General features: G+C 34.5%; 1 protein-coding gene across 5 annotated transcripts in view; it reads left to right on the top strand.

Moving 5' to 3' along the window:
- Positions 1-18,202, top strand: part of FSTL5 (follistatin like 5) — a 239,717-nt gene that overhangs the window by 167,040 nt on the left and 54,475 nt on the right. For all 5 annotated transcript variants that reach the window (XM_048942357.1, XM_048942356.1, XM_048942354.1 and 2 more), the window contains one exon: positions 5,485-5,651. In XM_048942357.1, the coding sequence (XP_048798314.1) occupies positions 5,485-5,651 (167 nt within the window). The remainder of the gene's footprint in view (positions 1-5,484; positions 5,652-18,202) is intronic.

Below are 18,202 nucleotides of genomic sequence, written 5' to 3'. Positions count from 1 at the left end.
ATTAAGACTTAAGTGAATCATTATAGTCCTTCTGGCACTCGACTTGAGTCCTGTTGAGCTCTGTAGTCTGTGCAGACTCAGGGGAAACACAAGGGACCAAAGAGCAGTTTGATTGAACGGACACAGGAAGTAAAATTCGTTTAATTAAACAATTAAATGTAAACATTTATATTTCTTCCTCAGTGTTTAATGTTCCTGTAAATGCCAAGCCTTTGGTATGGAAACTGACTGTGGTTTTTCGTATCAATTTATGGCTTTAAAAAAAAAAAAAAGCAGCAGCAAATTCCAGTTAGATTGATACTACTCTGCCAGGAGATCAGATTACTTTTCTTCCATTATGTTAAAATAGTGAAAGTAGTACATTATTTCTCATAGTTCTTCCATTAAGTTCTTTATTAGCTTAAAAATAATCATGATCTTGTTGGGCTAAGGGAAAATTTCCATCCCCTCACTTTCTCCACAGTCAATAAATTTTGCAGGAATCAATACCTCCATAGGTTATTTTAATGACTGTGGTTTCATACCTAACTTTACAGCACAAAGACTAAGCGTTAGTTTTAATTTAGAATGAAAGGACGACTGTGGTAGTTGTACTCTGTAGATTTTTATTTTTAATTACACTAGAGGCCTTTAATCTATCACATACTCTTATATGAGTGGCTGTGGATTTAGGAGGTGAGGTTTCCTTCCCAGCTTAATTTTGTAGGAAACCGTGGTGTAACATCCTGAAAACCAAGCTTACAAAATGCCGTTGAAAGGAGGTGAGGGAAGGAGTGTTAAAATAGACATTATTTAAGAAAATATCTTAAATATTCAGGTTTCAATCTGATAAACGTAATCACAAAGAAGGGGATATACATAAGGATTTATATATACGTACATATATATATACACATACATATATATATACATACATATATGTATACATACATACATATACATACATATATATACACATACATATATATATACACATGCTGAATTCATTAAGCTAGGCTATATATATACACACACACATGCTGAATATATATATATACACACACACACATATATATATACATATATATATATACATGTGTATATATATATATATATACACACATGCTGAATTCATTAAGCTAGGCAGTCAGGTGAAATATTTTACTTCATTCTAAATTCTGAAATTTTGAACCATTCTTTATGTTTCTAGGTATTCGAATAATGAATGACATGTATTTATCTTGAAGATATGCTTTAATTTCTTCCATGAAATAAATGTAGCACAACCTATCAGTTGTTCTCTATTAAATCTTACTGACTAGTATCAAAAATAAAATTGCTTTTGAAGCTTTTTTTTTTATTTTGTTGAAGCCTTTGCTTCTTTTCTGTTATGGTTTCTATTAATTTTCTTTATGGAATTAGTTTCTATCGGACTTCCTACAGTTATAAGCTATTATAATATTACTTCTAATTTACATTTAAAAATATTTTTATATTCCTTGTTTAAAAAAAGGAAAAGTTGAATAAATATTAATTTAAAGAAATATCTTAAGATCCTTTCTTTTTGAAAAAATAATGGAATTTTGAAAGTTGAGAAATAGAAATCTCTGCTGTTCTAGCCTTAAAGCTGGAAAGAAAACATCTTGAATTTTGATAGAAGCTCTGCTGCTGCGTTAATTAGCAGTGGCACAGTTATTTATGCTTGTGCATGTGTGGCTAATAGAACTATGAAAGCAGGTCTTTTGATGTTTTTAGTAGATCTTTGAGATTTATAAATATTAACATATTGATTATGAAGTGGTGCACTACATTTTCCTTAAGTTTTATAATAAATAATAATTAATACAGCATTAATTATATTGTTATAATTTTATCGCACAGATACAGAATGGGCTGCCCGGGGATGTGGTGGAGTCACTGTCCCTGGAGGTGTTCAAGAAATATTTAGAAGTTGTACAGAGGGATGTGGTTTAAGTGAGAAACATTGGTGACAACTGAGCAGTTGGACTGGCTGATCTGAGGTCTTTCCAACCTTGGTGATTCTATGATTCAATGATGTGGATTGATCTGAGCTGATCACTGTGAACTCTTGAAGCATGAGTAGGAATTTAGGCTCATCAGCACCCTGTTCTAAGAGAGCTCTGTACTACGTTATTTTTGTGATGAATGGACGGACATATTGTTAGATGGAAATCATTTTGTACAGGAAAAAATGCTATTTTCAAGTTTTAATTAGGGGCTTTTCACTTATTTGCACTTGAAAAATATTCTTTCCCTGTGATAAATCATCTGGGGTGATGGAACTGTTGGGATACGACCTCTGGAATGCTTTAATTCTGGTCTCTTGGTCCTTTTTTTTTAATTTATTTTTTAATTTGAAAAGCCAATCAAAATGCTTATTTCTGGAAGAAGTATGTTTTGCGTCTATATATGTAATATTTACGTTTATAGAAAATAACATCTGTTCACAGCAAAAATGATTTTTTTCTTCAATAATTTAATTACACTGAAAAGTGAAATTCTGTATACTTTCTTCAGCTTAGCATACCAGGATCATTTCGAGCTTTGCCAAAAGACAAACTTTTTATCATTTAATTTTTGAACTGCCAAAGTTAGACATGCTAATCGTAATGCATGCTGATTTTAAAGTCGCTTTTAAGAACAGCAAAATGACACTGATGAAAAGGCTCTTGTTATTTCATTTTGAGAAGGTGAGATCACTGCCAGAAGAGGGAAAAGGCACTTTGTGTAGTTGTATTCCAGATGTTACAAAACACAATATCTTAGTAAGATTTGACGCACCCAAATAGCAGCATTTCCGATTTTTTCCACTGTTGAGTGGAAGAATTAGCTCATCCTGATGTTCACTGAAAATATTTCCATTTAGTGTTTTTTATTGCTAGTTTTTATCTTACTATTGATCAACTGCAGAGTTGTAGAATTTTTTAAAATGAAAACTGCTATTCATAAAATTCCTTATAGCAAGCATTATGAGTCTCAGATTATTTTACGTTCTGTTTTATTCTCTTCAGTTCTTTGAATTCTTCCCGAAATTTATCAGCCTATACATATGTTGTATCTAGACTGGGAGGTTTTAGGGCTGGTTTATGTTAATTTCGCTAAGCTTATATACAGTTATTGCTCTAAGGTGTTATAGGTCTTTAGGATCTGTAATACCTGAGCCACAGGCAAGGAGAACCTTTTTGTATCTCTTGAAAACCAGTGACTTTTCCATATCCTTCCTGGTTACGGGCTATTTTGTTAATGTCAAAAACTTTGTAGTTAACTACAGTAAAACAAAAGGCCATAGCTAATGCCCTATGACCACTCATTTGAAGTTAAGCTGCATTTTATACACTTTCCATTAAGCTCAGAGCTTGCAATAGTCCGTGGACACGAACCATAAATGAATTATTAATGTCATAAAATAGTAATGCCATTTTGTATTTTGATTTTGGAATATAATTTTCACTAAGGTAGCAAACGCTGAACTTTGCATTTAATACATGTCTCCTTATCCACAGTTGCATTCTAATTAAAAATGAGAATAAAAAGAACTGGACTTCTGTATAAAGGCATCCATAATAATACTGGAACTAATTGGAAACAGACTTTGAAATTTTGTAGAATTTAAATTAGATAACTCATTTATCATGTGAGGGTTAGCATTTTTCATAATCATTTTATGGTAATCATTTAATGACTACGCTAAATTAAGTATTGGCTTTGGAAAACACAGATAATTACTGTTATAGATCACCATGTTTATCTACCTTTTAATGTTTATACACACAGAATTCTGTAAGAAAATATTAGTATGCTGTTGCTGTCTATCAGAAGTTTTGAATCATTCAGTAGTCATTCAGGTGTGTTTCAAGAAGTCTGGATAGCAGTGTCACTGAAGGACCATGTCCTATGACACACAAGCTGAAGTGCTACAGATGACTGAAATACATTTTTGAAACAACAGTAGATAGCTCAATATTTAACTTAATTTATATATTCCCTTTTCAGTGGTTTAACAAATTGCATCAGGTCATGCATTTAGGGGAAAAAAAATGTCAGTCATATTGAATGGTGGACAGCATTACGTTCCTATTGGAAGAGAGAAAAAGAGTGTTTTTGAATTTTCTCTAAATAGAAAACAAATATTTTTAAACACATAAAAATTGTTCTTCTGAAACAATGCATTTTTCTTTCCTGAAGCTATTGAAATGCCTTCCTTCTTGCAATTTGGAAAGGAAGAAAAAAAGTTTTACACTGAACAATCTTTTAAATTGTGTTAATTAAAAATGGTTTCTTTTGTGAAGCTAACAGGCACCAATAATCTTAGCTTGCTCATAGGATGTTGCTTTGCTATAATGGGAAGATTAATGTCACTCTTTTTTTATATAAGAGTCCAAATGTGTTATGGGACATCAAAGTCAAGAGTCTTTCTTTTAAATAAATCAAAAGTGGCTTACCTGATATTGTGAAATAGCTTATTAACACTAGCATCTTTTAATGCGTGGTGCACTGGAAATGTTAAAAGTAGATGTTGAGTATTTGTGGCTTGAGATGACTCATGCTCCAGTAGAAGTACTGTATTTAATTCATGTTTGTCAAGCTTTACATGACGTTATATTCTTTTCTCCTGGCTGTTGCTGTATTCCATCTTCATTGTTGCTGCCGCTGCTTGGCAGACACAACAGTTACAGAATAGATGCTGTGAAATGCTCTGGTTTTTGGTTCATTATTTTTTTCTTCTCTCTGTACTTAGGAAAAATTTATTCAAGTACACAGCTGTTTTTCTGGCTCTGGGTTTCTCTAGCTATTGTAAAAGAAATCATGTTTGACCAGAGAAGCATAGTGCAAATCCTTTTTACACTGTTTTTTAGAACTGACGTAAACGAATGTGTTTTGACTATGATTAATGAGTATTCTGTGACTCATATGGAAGAGAATACTAACATCAGTTTTATCAGGAACTTGTGCTTTCACAGTCAATGGAAATCCTCCATAAAAACTGGTATATAAGAAAAGAATGCTCATACCTTAATTTTATATTCTGAAAGCAGAATTCACATTTGTCTATTCCCACTTCAGTCTTGTATCTTTTGCACACTGTGTTCCATTAATATTTTTCTTTTCTGGAAATGAATGACTCTTAACAGCAGTATTGTCACATTAGTTAAATGAAGATGCTGGCTACTGTACTGCATTGGCCTAACTGTTAAATAACTTCTGGAGTCTGATTGTAGATATGTTCTGTTATGTTTGTTGTAGTCTTACCTCTCAAATTCATTTTCATATTAAATGCTTCTCTTTATGGAATCATGCTTGTCAGTCAATTTAATTGAAATGCCATGGTGACCTTTATTTGAAATGCTCTGAACTTCCTGTGGTTTTTGGAAAGTCTTTTTTCTTTGATTCCAATTAAAATTATTTATAAATTATCAGCTGCATACTAATTAACCTTATGAAACTGCTAGCAAATTAACCTTATAAACAATATATCTTTTGCAGAGGTAGTTCAGCTGAGTTTGCCAGAAGATCAAAAAATAAGCACTACTGCAGCAACAGTAGGACAAAGTGCTGTCTTAAGTTGTGCCATCCAAGGCGTTCTGAGACCTCCCATCATCTGGAAGAGGAACAATGTCATTCTGAATAACTTAGATTTGGAAGATATCAGTGTAAGTAAAAGAGTTCTATTTAACAGTTTGTTACAAAACCTTTGCTCGAAGAACTGAGAACTAATGTTTAACTAATTCCTACTCAATATGTTTTCAGTCATATGGCTGTATATAAGGAAAACAAAACAAAATAATAGCAATAAAATGCCTACCAAACTCTGTTTTTCTTTGAAATTGTTTGCAAAACTCTTGGTGTTAAAAATAATGAAAACATTTCACAGACCAAATGTTTTAAGGTAGTAGGTACGACAGCATAAATGTATGAAGACAAAACTGCAACTTGGTATTGTACATTCAGCACTATATAGGCTTCAAATATTTAGGAGAAGTTAATGTTTTAAGGAATTAATTATTATTTAGCACAAGTGGGTCATTGTAATAAAGCACAGTTCATTGTAACAAAGTGTAAATAGATCACTTTTATAATATTATCTTCTCATATTTGAATGAAAATATACTTTTACCTTAGTACAACTCCTACTACAAAATTGGTTGTTTTGATCATTCCTCTGTGTATCCAGCAGACTGAAGGAATTTCCACTGAATGTCAGTACAACTTCTAAATCTATTGTTAGGAAAGTATCTGCTACCTAACTTTGCCATGACCTCCAAATATGGAGGGAAAAAAATGAAACGAAAAACAGATTTTATGGTAGAGCTCTCAAAACAAGTTTTCAGCTGAGTTTTATTTCCTTGTATGTTCAATTTGCTTTGGCCATCATCTTATAGTACAAGAATTACAAAATGTGGACAAACATAGGGTTACACTTGCTCGGACTAGTATGTGTCTGCATTCACTGCAGCTCTTCTGTGTGTAGAGTATCATCACAATCAAATATTTCATTTATTTTTTAGTGAATGCTTTTATTTCTAAGGTGGCATTTGTACTAACATGTAACCTTCATTTTGTTTTACTTGCTGGTTTTATATCAGATTTGTTTATAAATTTAACTCCTGTGGAGTAATGCTTTATAAAATGAGGGGTGGTTTCAAAGCTTGCCTCACTTGAGTGATAGTGTTCAGCCATTGCAGAGGCTTAGGATAAAACCAGCGTGCTCTGAAAGATTCCTTTTATATACTCATTAGTTTAATTATTTTAATAAGTATAATCATAGTTAGATGGTATCCCGAAGTGCATTAACGAAGTGTGGAGGATCCTAGGATTCCAATGAAAGGCCACAAAGGTAGTAAGGGGTGTAGAGCATCTCCTGTATGAGGAAAGACTGAGTAAGCTGAGTCTGTTCAGACTGAGGAAAAGACTGAGGGGATTGGATGAATATTTATAAATATCTAAAGGGAGGCTGGGAGCAAAAAGGTGGGACCAGGCTCTTTTCAGTGGTATGCAGCAATAGGACAATGTTTAATGGCCTAAAACTTGAACATAGGAAGTTCCATACAAATATGCAGAAGAACTTCTTTATGGTAAGGATGATGGAGCCCTGGAGGAGATTGCCCAGAGAGAGGTTGTGGAGTCTCCTCCTACGGAGATATTCAGTACCTGTCTGGATGCCTAACTGAAGGTTAGGGCAACTGAGGTTGAAGGGAACCTGCTTTAGCAGGTGGATTGGTTTCAATCTCTTGAGGTCCCTTCCAACCCCTGCAGTTCTGTGGCTGATATTCAAATGTGTCTTACCCTTACTCAGCAGTTTCTTTTCTGTAGAATTTTTTAGCATTCCCTAAATAGTCGTGATGGTCATAAATAATAATTTTGGAGTTCTTTGCTCACCACTTGTAATTAGAATACATGCAGTGAGCTGTAGAAATAGGAACACGAACCTATGTAGGGAGAAATAAAAGGGAAATGAATGGAAATGATGAATGTAATAACTTCGTTTTGGTTTGAAACGTTCTACTGAATGTTTTTGCAAACATGAAAAGAACAAGTGTTTTCAAAGCTTGATACAAACATCTTGAATATGAAAATTTAAAAAAAAAAAAAAAAAAAAAAAGCAAAAAAACACAGAAAATATTCCAGTAGGGAGTGCACTAGTGAACCACTTGGAAATGAAGTTGAACCTGGGAAAGTGCAGAAGAAAGTTGTTTTAATAAAGTTCATCTTTGTGTTTCCTACAACCTAAGTTACTAATTTTTTTTTTTTTTTTTACTTTAATTGGTTATAAATTAAGCTAGTTTTCCAGTAGATAAAGTCTAATTTTCCCATAATGGTAGTAAGGAGGCAGTCTTTACCTGCAAATTTTTTCATTCATGTTACTCCCCTTTTCTTTCCCTCTCTCTTTGATATGGAGAATGAGCAAGTGCTGACTGGGAGCTTGCTTATTAGCTAGGGCCAGCCTACCGTGCTTCTTTGTTAGTTATAACAGCTGGAATGCAGTCCAATATGGATGTTTTTGAAGACTCATGGAGTGCCTAATTTGAAGTCAGTTTGAAGTGGTGTTTGGAAATCAAAAGCTAAGGGAGAAAATTAAAATTGCTAGAATTGGCTGAATTTCTGTACATTCAATAGGAGTGAAAGGCCATGTGACAATGTACTGGCTTAACAACCATAAACATAAGCAAATAAATAGACCAAGCAAAGAGGTAATTCCCAAAAGAAGGTCGACAAATTGCGCCCTGAGAGAATTTGCAACACAGCTAGAATATGCTGTGGAAGTAAAAGCAGATGAGGGATTGCTCATCTCTGGAAAAAAGCTTAGTATTCATACCTGCACAGAGTGGAATTATTTAAGAAGTTTGGGGGTGAGCTCTGGGTGTATATTTTGTGTATGGCTACAGTAGAAATGAAACGGAGTGAATTTTTCCAGTGACAGAAGTATAGTTCTGAAGGTGAATGTATTCATCATTTCTTTATATACCGTAAGAAAATCATAGAAAAATGGAATGCTTGAAAGTGCTTTTTGAAGAAGAACGTTAGATCTTAGTCCATTAATATTAATAATTACGATTCAAAGGGAGTGACAGATCCAATATCCCTGAGGTGAGGCATTAAAAATATGTAGCACTTGAATTAATGTAGGTGATACTGATCTGATATGCAGATAAGCCAACAAACAGTGGAAGAAAGAATTAATGGAGCCTGGAAACAAAGCACGAACAGAAACAATAAAAAAAGATTGGGCATAAAAAACATTAACTGGGTACCAGAGTCTCTTTTCTTCAAAATCTGTTTTATGCATTCCGCTGTTTGCACTGATTTGAACTCACACTTTTTATTTCCTTTAAGAAAAAATTCTCCTTGTATTTCTTTGGTCATTCAATAATGTTCTGAAATTAGATTATCAGATACTCTTACAACTTCACATTTATTTCAGGGTTCTTATGTAGTTATTATTCAGTATCTGTTCAAGCAATGTAGTAAAAATAAAACCTTCAGGAGAAGAAAAATAATTTGACAAAACCGAATTATTTTATATTTCAATATGGGAAAGTATGTTAGTACTTAAATATTGACTTGTAAAGAACAAATGCAGAGGGAATATAGCTTGTTTCAGTCTGTTGCATTTTAACTACCAAAGAATGTGTTGTACTTATTCAGACGCTTTTAAGCATTCAAATGCTTTAAGCCCTTGTATAATTTCAAATGTCTGCAGAGGAAATGTGTTCCGTGATTTGCTATGACTGTGTTATAATCTAAAATGTTTGGTTAGCACTGGGAATTATCAATTTACTCAGCTATATAACAACCACATGTGTGCATCTGAAAAATAATAATCTTGTGTAAGTTGTGGTATTGTTTTGGGAAAAAATAAGTGACAAGGGTTGATCTAGGGAGGCAGATAAATACTTTTTTTTCCAGCAAAATGCATCAGAGATCATGTTACTGGAAGTGAGCATATATGGCACCAATCAGATTAAGTAGTAGTGACAATGTGATTTTGTAAATCAAGGGACATGCTCATTCGTATAGTGTGGAAATTAAGTTTTTGTACTGTGCAATTTTCAATGCAAGTTAAATTATTTGTTTTGGGAGTGACAAATTCAGAACTATATGTCTTTGACTTCCAAGGATTGAGAACACAAGTATTATTTAATCACTGCTTTTTAAAAAATAGAATAATGTAGAGAATTCTATCTAGCCACAAATATATGGTTAAATATGAAAAATGATATGATAACATTTAATAGCCAATTTTAGGAGTCTTCAGTGCTCCTAAATTCTTCTCATTGTATAAGTGATTAAACTTTATGAAAGTTGTGTGCCTTGCTATTTGTTTTTTTTTCATTTAAACTGATAAAAGTCAGGTGATCAGCATTAAACTGAATTAAACCATGAAAAATTTTGTGCCTCTGCAAATTTTACTTTATTTAAATTGTAATTCATTTGTGCTACGACTCAGTATGGACTCAGACTTTTTACAGATATTTTAGTATGCATCTATAAGGGCTTTCTCTTGCCGTGATCCTGAATCTTAAATTTGTGATTTTTCTTTTCAATTTGCTGGAGTTATATATAAACTATTATTCATTGCAGAACAAAGTTCTTATTTATGGGAAAATTAAATATAGCAGATTTTTTTTCCCCAAATGCAGTGCCTAATGTTGTTCTCATATAAATTCATTTGCTTTTAAAATGCTTTTTATATTTCATTTTACTTTACTCTTTTTTGAATTTTTCCTTTAGTTTTGCCTTCAGCTGTTCTCCTATTCCTAGCACTTCTCTTACAAGCGGTCTGCCCTTTCTTCTTACATTTGTACAACATCTACTTAAATGACTTGCTCACCAATGAAGTTTAACATCTGCTAACATTCTTAAATTAGTAGATTTTTAAAGGAGTGTAGATCTACTTTTTAATGAAAACTAATGATCTCTTTCTTTAGACTTAATTGAAAACATGTAATATTTCTATTTGAGAGGCAAAGTTTGTGGTTTTGAAGTTACGTATAGGTTATCTTTCTCTCAAAACATCTCATTTTTCATTGCATTAAAATTAATTTCCAAATTAAACTTCTACTTTTGATATCATATTCAAGTCTACATCCTAGGTTGGCCAGCAGGGCAAGGGAGATTATTGCAAACGTCTGCTCAGCCCTTGTGTCATGGTTCTGTCCCAGTTCAGTTTAGTTCTGTGACTAAAGGGATGGAGCAAGGGACCCATGGTCCTGTGCCATGTGAAAAGGTGAAGGGAGTAGATAGGGAAATGGGCTCAGAGGATGAAAGCAGTGGCAACGAACTAAGGGAGAAAACCAATTGTGATAGAGGAATGCAAGATAACACAGTATGATAGAATATAATTAAAATCGAAGCTAATAGATAAATGAGATTTCCAAAAACTGAAGACCATACTCTAATACTGTAGAAGAGATGGCTAGGGAGTATGCATGGCAGAGACTAGTAGGAAGACAGTCCCATAACTTCCAGACAGTTTTATCTTTCCCTCTGAGAGGCAACGAAATAATGAAGTCTTCTGGGAGTTGTAGGTCGTTCTTCTATTCTGGCACTAGGTACCCAAAACTATCCACAATCCACGGAACTGCAGAATTAACTCTTTAACTCCCAGTGAAGTACATGATGTTATGATGTGGAATAGTGATAACAAAAATCATAAAACTGTGACACCTTGTGAGATATCATCTGCAATATTGCGTCCAGATCTGGGGCTCCCAGCACAAAAAAAATGTTGAGCTGTTGGAGTAGGTTCAGAAGAGGGATACAAAGATGGCTGGAGCATCTCTCCAATGAGAAAAGGCTGAGGGAACTGGGTTTGTTGAGTCTGGAGAAGAGAAGGCTTCTAAGAGCATTTTTTGTCACCTTCCAGTACTTCTAAGAAACTTATTAACAGGAGGTAGACAGAATTTTTATGTGGTCTGGTGGTGATAGCACAAGGGGGAACAGTTTCAAACTAAAAGAGAGGAGATTTAGGTTAGATCATTGAGCACTTTTTCACTTGGAAAGTAGAGAGAAACTGGAACAAGTTGTCCAGAGAAGCTGTGGATGCCCCATCACTGAGGATGCTCAATTCTGGTTTGGATAGGATCCTGGGCAGCTGATCTACTACCAGATGTAGTGGGTGGCAACTCTGTCCCCATGGCAAGATGCTTGATGCTTGGAATTAGATTTTTAAGGTTACTTACAACCTAAGCCATTCTATTAAACTTAGTTCTCAGAAAGGGCTTCTGACAGCTTCTCTTTTACTTACAGCTTCCCATCCTTTATCCCTTTTCTATTCCTAACAAAATTGTCAGGGGAATCTCAAAAAAAAAAATCTCCCTTTGACGCTTCCATCTCCAGGGAGATAGTATTACCCTACATACAAACTTCTCGTTGTGTTCGGTTAAATTGTTATTGTGGAATTTTTATGACAATAATTAAAAACATAATTTGTTATATTTGTGCTTATGACTTTATACTTGTTTTACACTTCAGGATAAGACTTTATTACCTTTTCTCTGTTGTTTGATATCAAATACCAATTTCATTTGCTTGATTTTAAAAGTGCACTGAAAATGCTGTCAAAGCTGCTGATCAGGTTTATCAATCTCTAATTTTTTTAAAATTTATTTATATACTTTTAGCTTATTTATGTATTTGCTCACCAGTATAGTTATTTCATTAGAGAGTTTGCTTCCATTCTTCTTTATTCTTTTTTGGAATCTGATTTGGAGTCATAATTACTTCTTTAGTAGCAGGATAAATTGCACCAAAAGAAAACATTGAGTATGTGTAAGACTTGCAAGACCTGGCATTTTTTTTTCTCTGAATATTGAAAAGATCTTATTTCATTAATCATCTAATGAATGCTACTTCAGACTGTGGATCATAACACCGTAAGCTGTGCATCATAACATTTATATAACATTGCAAAGGTGCACTTAAATGAGGTACCACTATGTATCTGTAATCTTCTGGTTAATGAAGTGAGGTAAAAAGTTGCAGTGCGGTTTCATTCAAACGTACTGATTCCTGTTAAGATAATCTGGACATGCAAATTCTGTAACTCTAGCTTACTCAAAGCCATAATTGCTGCAGAAGTTTAAGGTTTATATACATCTTTTTATGATGGTGAATATCTTAATTTTGAGCCAGCTGATGATTTTAACTTTTTGAAAAAGTATTAAGATTTTTCTGATTTCTCCAATTCATTCTGCAGCGCATTGCTATTGAAATAGGTGTAAAGAACGCAGGAAATATATCAGGCTTTTCAGGTTATTATTTTAAAACAAAGTCCCCAATGTCAGAAAGCAGCCCGGACTCATCTGTAGCTAGTAGTTAAGGTCAGTCTTTTTTCAAGTATGATGAAGATGCTTTGTTAATAATGGTCTCCTGTGGCTCATACTCCTAACTTTTAAAGCCTTTTTATGCAATGTTAAATAGGAGGGTCACATCCCCAGTAATGAAAGAACGGAAGTGCTTGGATATCTGAGAGTCTATTTTATGAAACAGGGAGGCAAAAATGCTTAAACATAAAATTAATTAATTAATTAATGTCTTTGCTTGTTCCTCCTAAGCATCCCAGGAGGTAGAAAGATGACAAGTAGAGCGTAATTACCTACTAGGAATTTTGCTTAACTGTCTGCAGTAATATTTACTGCAGAAAGAAAAATAATCTTCTGGAAGTGTTTCATTAGTATACCTAGACAATATGTAAATACTCAAAAGAAACAAAAACAAAACAAAACAACCTGACGCCAACCTATAATATCACCAGTACTGTTACTCACCAAAGTGACCAAAGCAAATTACTTATCTAGATCAAACCTACTTAATTTGTGAACTCCGATAGGATTCCAAAACATGATGCTATGTGTGATACACTTTTCAAATGATGGCATTCAACATTTGTCTGAATTAAATTGCTCAGTGATCTGTCTACTTGTAGTCTTAGTACTGTATTTCCATTCATTTCTAAATTCTATTGATGATCTACTTTAGTATAGCCTAACTTCGCTTTTGCCATCCAAAATTATGTACCATATTTAAATGTAATCAATCTTGTCATTTTTATGCCATATTTATATATCCACCTTAAGAATTCTGGAACTTATTTTACAGAAGTCTGTATTCAGAACTTTTTCGGTTTGAATATGAATCACCTCATAGTCTCAATGGTTAGAATCTTTTCATTATTCTGTTTCAGAACAGGTGAAACTAGAGATTTTCCTAAATTTAGTGTGAATTATTGTAATGTCTATCTGTAAATACTTTACATAGGTCTTTCTCCCATTCTGTACTCATTTCTGGAATTGCCTCAAGTTCAGCACCTCATGCTTGGCCTTGTTAAGCCTCATTGGATTATCATGTATCCACTTTTTGAGCCTGTCCAAGACACTCTGGATGGTGTCCTTTCCTTCTGTTGTGTCAATTGTACCTCTCAGCTTAGTGTCATCAGCAAACTTGCTGAGAGTACACTTCAGTCTTGCTGTTTTATGTTCTTAATAAACACATGTTCAAGAGTGCTCATTTCAAGACAGATTCCTGCAGGACACCCCTCATGACTGGCTTCCAGCTGGTCACAGACCCATTGACAGCAACCCTCTGGATGTGATCATACAGCCAACTCTATCCAATGAATAACTAGCCTTCAAATACATACCTTTACAATTTAGAGATAAGGATGTGATGCAGGACCATGTCAAAGACCTTAAATTATGATTGATGTAGTGATGAAATTGAAGCAGTGGATTTCTCACAAAAGAGATAACCTTTTAGTATCAATTCAGAGAGTACAAGAATATGGTTATGACTCATTGCAGTACTCTGATTGAGATGGTTTTTGAGTTTATGGGTTTTGCTTTTGACTGTGCAATAGAAAGTGCATATTTTTGCTTTAAAAAAAAAATCAACTTTTTTATATATTGTGAATATATATTTAAGTGCTTTGCCTCAAAATAATATGTAATTTGTGAAGAATTTTGCAAGTAGTGTGTGACAAACTTTACATGTATAACAAAAGAGAGTATTTAATAAAAACAAAATAGCTGAACATTATCAGTTTACTTTGTTAATAGAAGATGTTAATATTAGAAAATGTTAATATAGATTAATAAATTTGATGAAACATTTATTTTAGTAAGTGTTAATAATTACTTTACTGTTATCAGAAATACAACATTGTTCACGTTCCTTGTAGGAAATAGGGAATTTCCATTCTTGTTTCTATTACTTGGAGGCAGAGTAGATCAAACAAAATGTGATGTGTACTGTAAAGAAGAAGCATAAATATCTCACTACCCATAATGTGTAGAAAATACAAGACTTGCATGTACTCTGTTTGCGTATTTTGTATTCTGAAACTTCATTTTACGGACTCTCTGAGCACTGTATGATCCGTCTTGTTTATATCAATGCCCGGGTGGACAAAGACTAGTGCTAACAGTTGTTATCATGGTTGATCACCGTGGAGAGGTAAAAAAGTAATTGTTCCACTATAACTAGTTTCAGTCAGTGTATGCTGAATAGCCCTTTGTTTCACTGACACCTTACCCAGTGAAGCTTTCTTGTGATAAAAGATTAGTCTGATGAACATGGAACATTGTATTAATGGTTCGAGCAAGATGAGTGATGATTTTTAAAAATAACCAAGATTGCTATAAAACCTGCAGCAGGTTTCAACTTTTTGTGTAATACAGCCTTTGCCAAATACTCCAGCTCATACTAAGTGCTTAGTTCAGATTGATTTGTATTCACTGTTTGCCTAAAGGCTCTATGTCAGAAGTTTTTTCTTAGTGATGTGTTTGGCAAGCTGGTCTAGCCTCCTTTTAAATGAAGCTGCTATGCTAGCATGCAAACTTTCAGTATTTTTATTTCTGTTTGTGAGCAAAGTACACCATTGGACATACATCACTCCCTTTGTTTTAGGTCTGTAGTGTTAGAAGTATTTTGTATAGGAACTCCATTCAAAATCTTTCTAAGCATATATGTACTGTTTTCATACACGTGAGGACTGCTCCAAAAGTAATGAGTCCATGACTGAAGGACAGCAGGCCCACAGGACCATAAGGGGGAACGGAGGAGAAGGAAGGGCCATCGTTGGTTTATGGGCTGGTTCAGCCCAGTTCTATGACTAGTGGGGCAAAGGAGGACTCACGCCCCGGGAAAGGGGAAAAGGATGGGTAGGAAGATGGGATATGGGCCTAAAAACAGAAAAGCAGCAACAATCTGAGGAGGAAATTTAATTTACTGTCTATGATATCGGAATACAAGATAACGCAATATAATTGGAACTGAGGCTAATAAATTAAATGAGAGAGCATCTGAAACCAAAGGCCGTACTTTGAATTGAAGGTGTAACAGCTGGGGAAGACACACACACCCTGCCAGGCAGAGAGTTGGAGAGAGAGAGAGAGAGTCCCATAACTTGCCAGGGGCTTTATTTTTCTCTCTGTGAAGTCCTCTGGGGTATGTAGTTGTTCTCTACTGAGAGCCAGATATTCAGAAAATTGGTGGTCCACAGAGGTAGGGCATTAACTCTTTAACTCCCAGTGCTTTACATGATGTTATGATGTAGAATACCAATAACCAAAAATCATAAAACCATGACAGCCTCCTATTTATTTCCATGGAAACTACAATTGATACAAAGAGGGCATTGATGCTATTGGATATTTAATAGATATTGATCACAATAATGCTATTCTTCAGCAGCAAAGCATTTTTTTGCAACATAGTTATCACTGTTAGCTTTGTTGGCAGTTTTGCCAGCAATGAGCAAGAGCTTTCATGCCTTTCTTCAGAAAATATGCACTAGCAGAGCAGACTCGCTTTTTCACAGCTGCTATTATGGCATTGTTTCTGAGAAAATGTTGCCCATGCAGTCCATCTTTAATTGGCCCAAACAGGTGGAAGTCAGAAGGCTTTAAATCTGGACTGTGTGGTAGGTGTGGCGGGAAAGTTCAGCCAATATTGGAAATAAAGCCTGACATTGTCTTGTTGCAAAAGGAAGTCTGTCTTCTTCTCTGACCTGGTTCTGGAAGTTTGAGCCTTCAGCTTAGTCAGTGTCATAACAATGTGGATGTTTTATCCAGGTTCCAGGAGATCCTGGAGGATCACCTCTTTCCTATCCCAAAAGACAGTGCATGTCACTTCATCTTTTCTTCGATGGGGAATTCACGTGTTCTTACTCCACGGACTGCTATATTGAGTCCAGCTAGTAGTGGTGACACCATGTCTTGTCACCAATAATGATGAGATCCAGGAAAATGTCACCTTCAGCCTTGAATTGGCACAACAGGTCCTGACAAACTTGCCTGTTATGTTCCTTCTGTTTCTTTGAGCGTTCATGGGACCCACCTGATGCCATATTCCAACATTGCCACCAACAATGTTGCCTCCAACGCACTGAAGCAAATATTTAACTCAATACGCAGTTCCCTGGTCATAATCCACTGAATTACATGGATAAGCTAGTTGAGTTGCTCTTAATTTCATAGTGTGACAGCTGTATGTGGCTATCAGAAACATGATTCGTCTTTCACATTGCCGTTGTCACTGTTGAAGTGCAGTAATATCCACTGTTTGGTCTCCATAAATGTTGAACAAGTGTTGATGAATATCAGCCGGTGCCATTTTTCCTGCATGAAGGGATTCAATTCTATTCCTTTGTTTTAGACATGCTCCCATGTCAAATACCATTTTTTCAGTTTGCCCCTCTGCCCCACATGACAACAAAATGTAAAGAATTGTTGGTGGGAAGGTTCAACTCCTATTGCCATGCCACCAACATCTGCCTCTGACATTGTGCTCCAATATAATAAAATGGGAGGCATTACTTTCAGATGTATAAGCAACATTCATATACTTAGTACATGACAAACAAATTCTATCTGGGCAGTTATGTATAAGATAATGTGGTGATTCATATAAGTGACTTCGTGAGAATGGGGAGTTTTATGGCACTTTTTATTGTGGTTTGTCTTTGTGTTCTGAAGGAACATTTAACCTCATCAGATTTCAAAATAGCAAAACCAATATAGTGCAAAGCTGCTGCAGGTTTTCCATAGGATAATGTATGCTGTCATTTGATGCTAGATTTTACTGTTTCCTGATGTAATTAAACAGCAGTCCTTACTGTATTCATAAGAATAACAGAAAAACCATACACCGCTGTTTAGGTTACTTAATACAGAGTTATTTTGATTTAAAATAAGAGAAACATGAATCTTTTTCTAAGGTTTGCTGAATACAAACAAATTCTGTTGAATTCAACTAATAGCCACTGTCTATGTATCACAAAGTCCACTTTTAGGTAGGTTATAAAGAGTATTTGTAAGGCAAGCTTAGGACATGCACAAAGATTTCCTCAAAATCTGAGTTACAGATTTAGTTTGATGTTCTGAATTATGGCATGATTTCCTTGTTTCCTTATTAACAGAATGATACTGCAGCTTTCTGTATATTACAGTTTATATTACTGTATATTACAATTATGTAATATGTTATACTGTGTTTTTTTTCTCTAAGTTTTGACTTGATTTACTGTTTTCTGTTGGGCTGGCTCTTCATTGAAGTGATTCTGACCAGATTGGTTTGTCTTTATTACATCTCCAGTATACAACAGTGAAAGTATGCAACATTTTTTTTTCGTAAGAAATTCAGGTTTTTGTTTTCTCTCTTGAGCCAGAAGGGAAAGCTTAAAATATCTTGGATTAGTCCTTAT

Source organism: Lagopus muta, chromosome 4 (genome assembly GCF_023343835.1).
Source record: "Lagopus muta isolate bLagMut1 chromosome 4, bLagMut1 primary, whole genome shotgun sequence".
Lineage (NCBI taxonomy): Eukaryota > Metazoa > Chordata > Aves > Galliformes > Phasianidae > Lagopus > Lagopus muta.
This window is presented reverse-complemented; position numbering and strand designations above follow the sequence as displayed.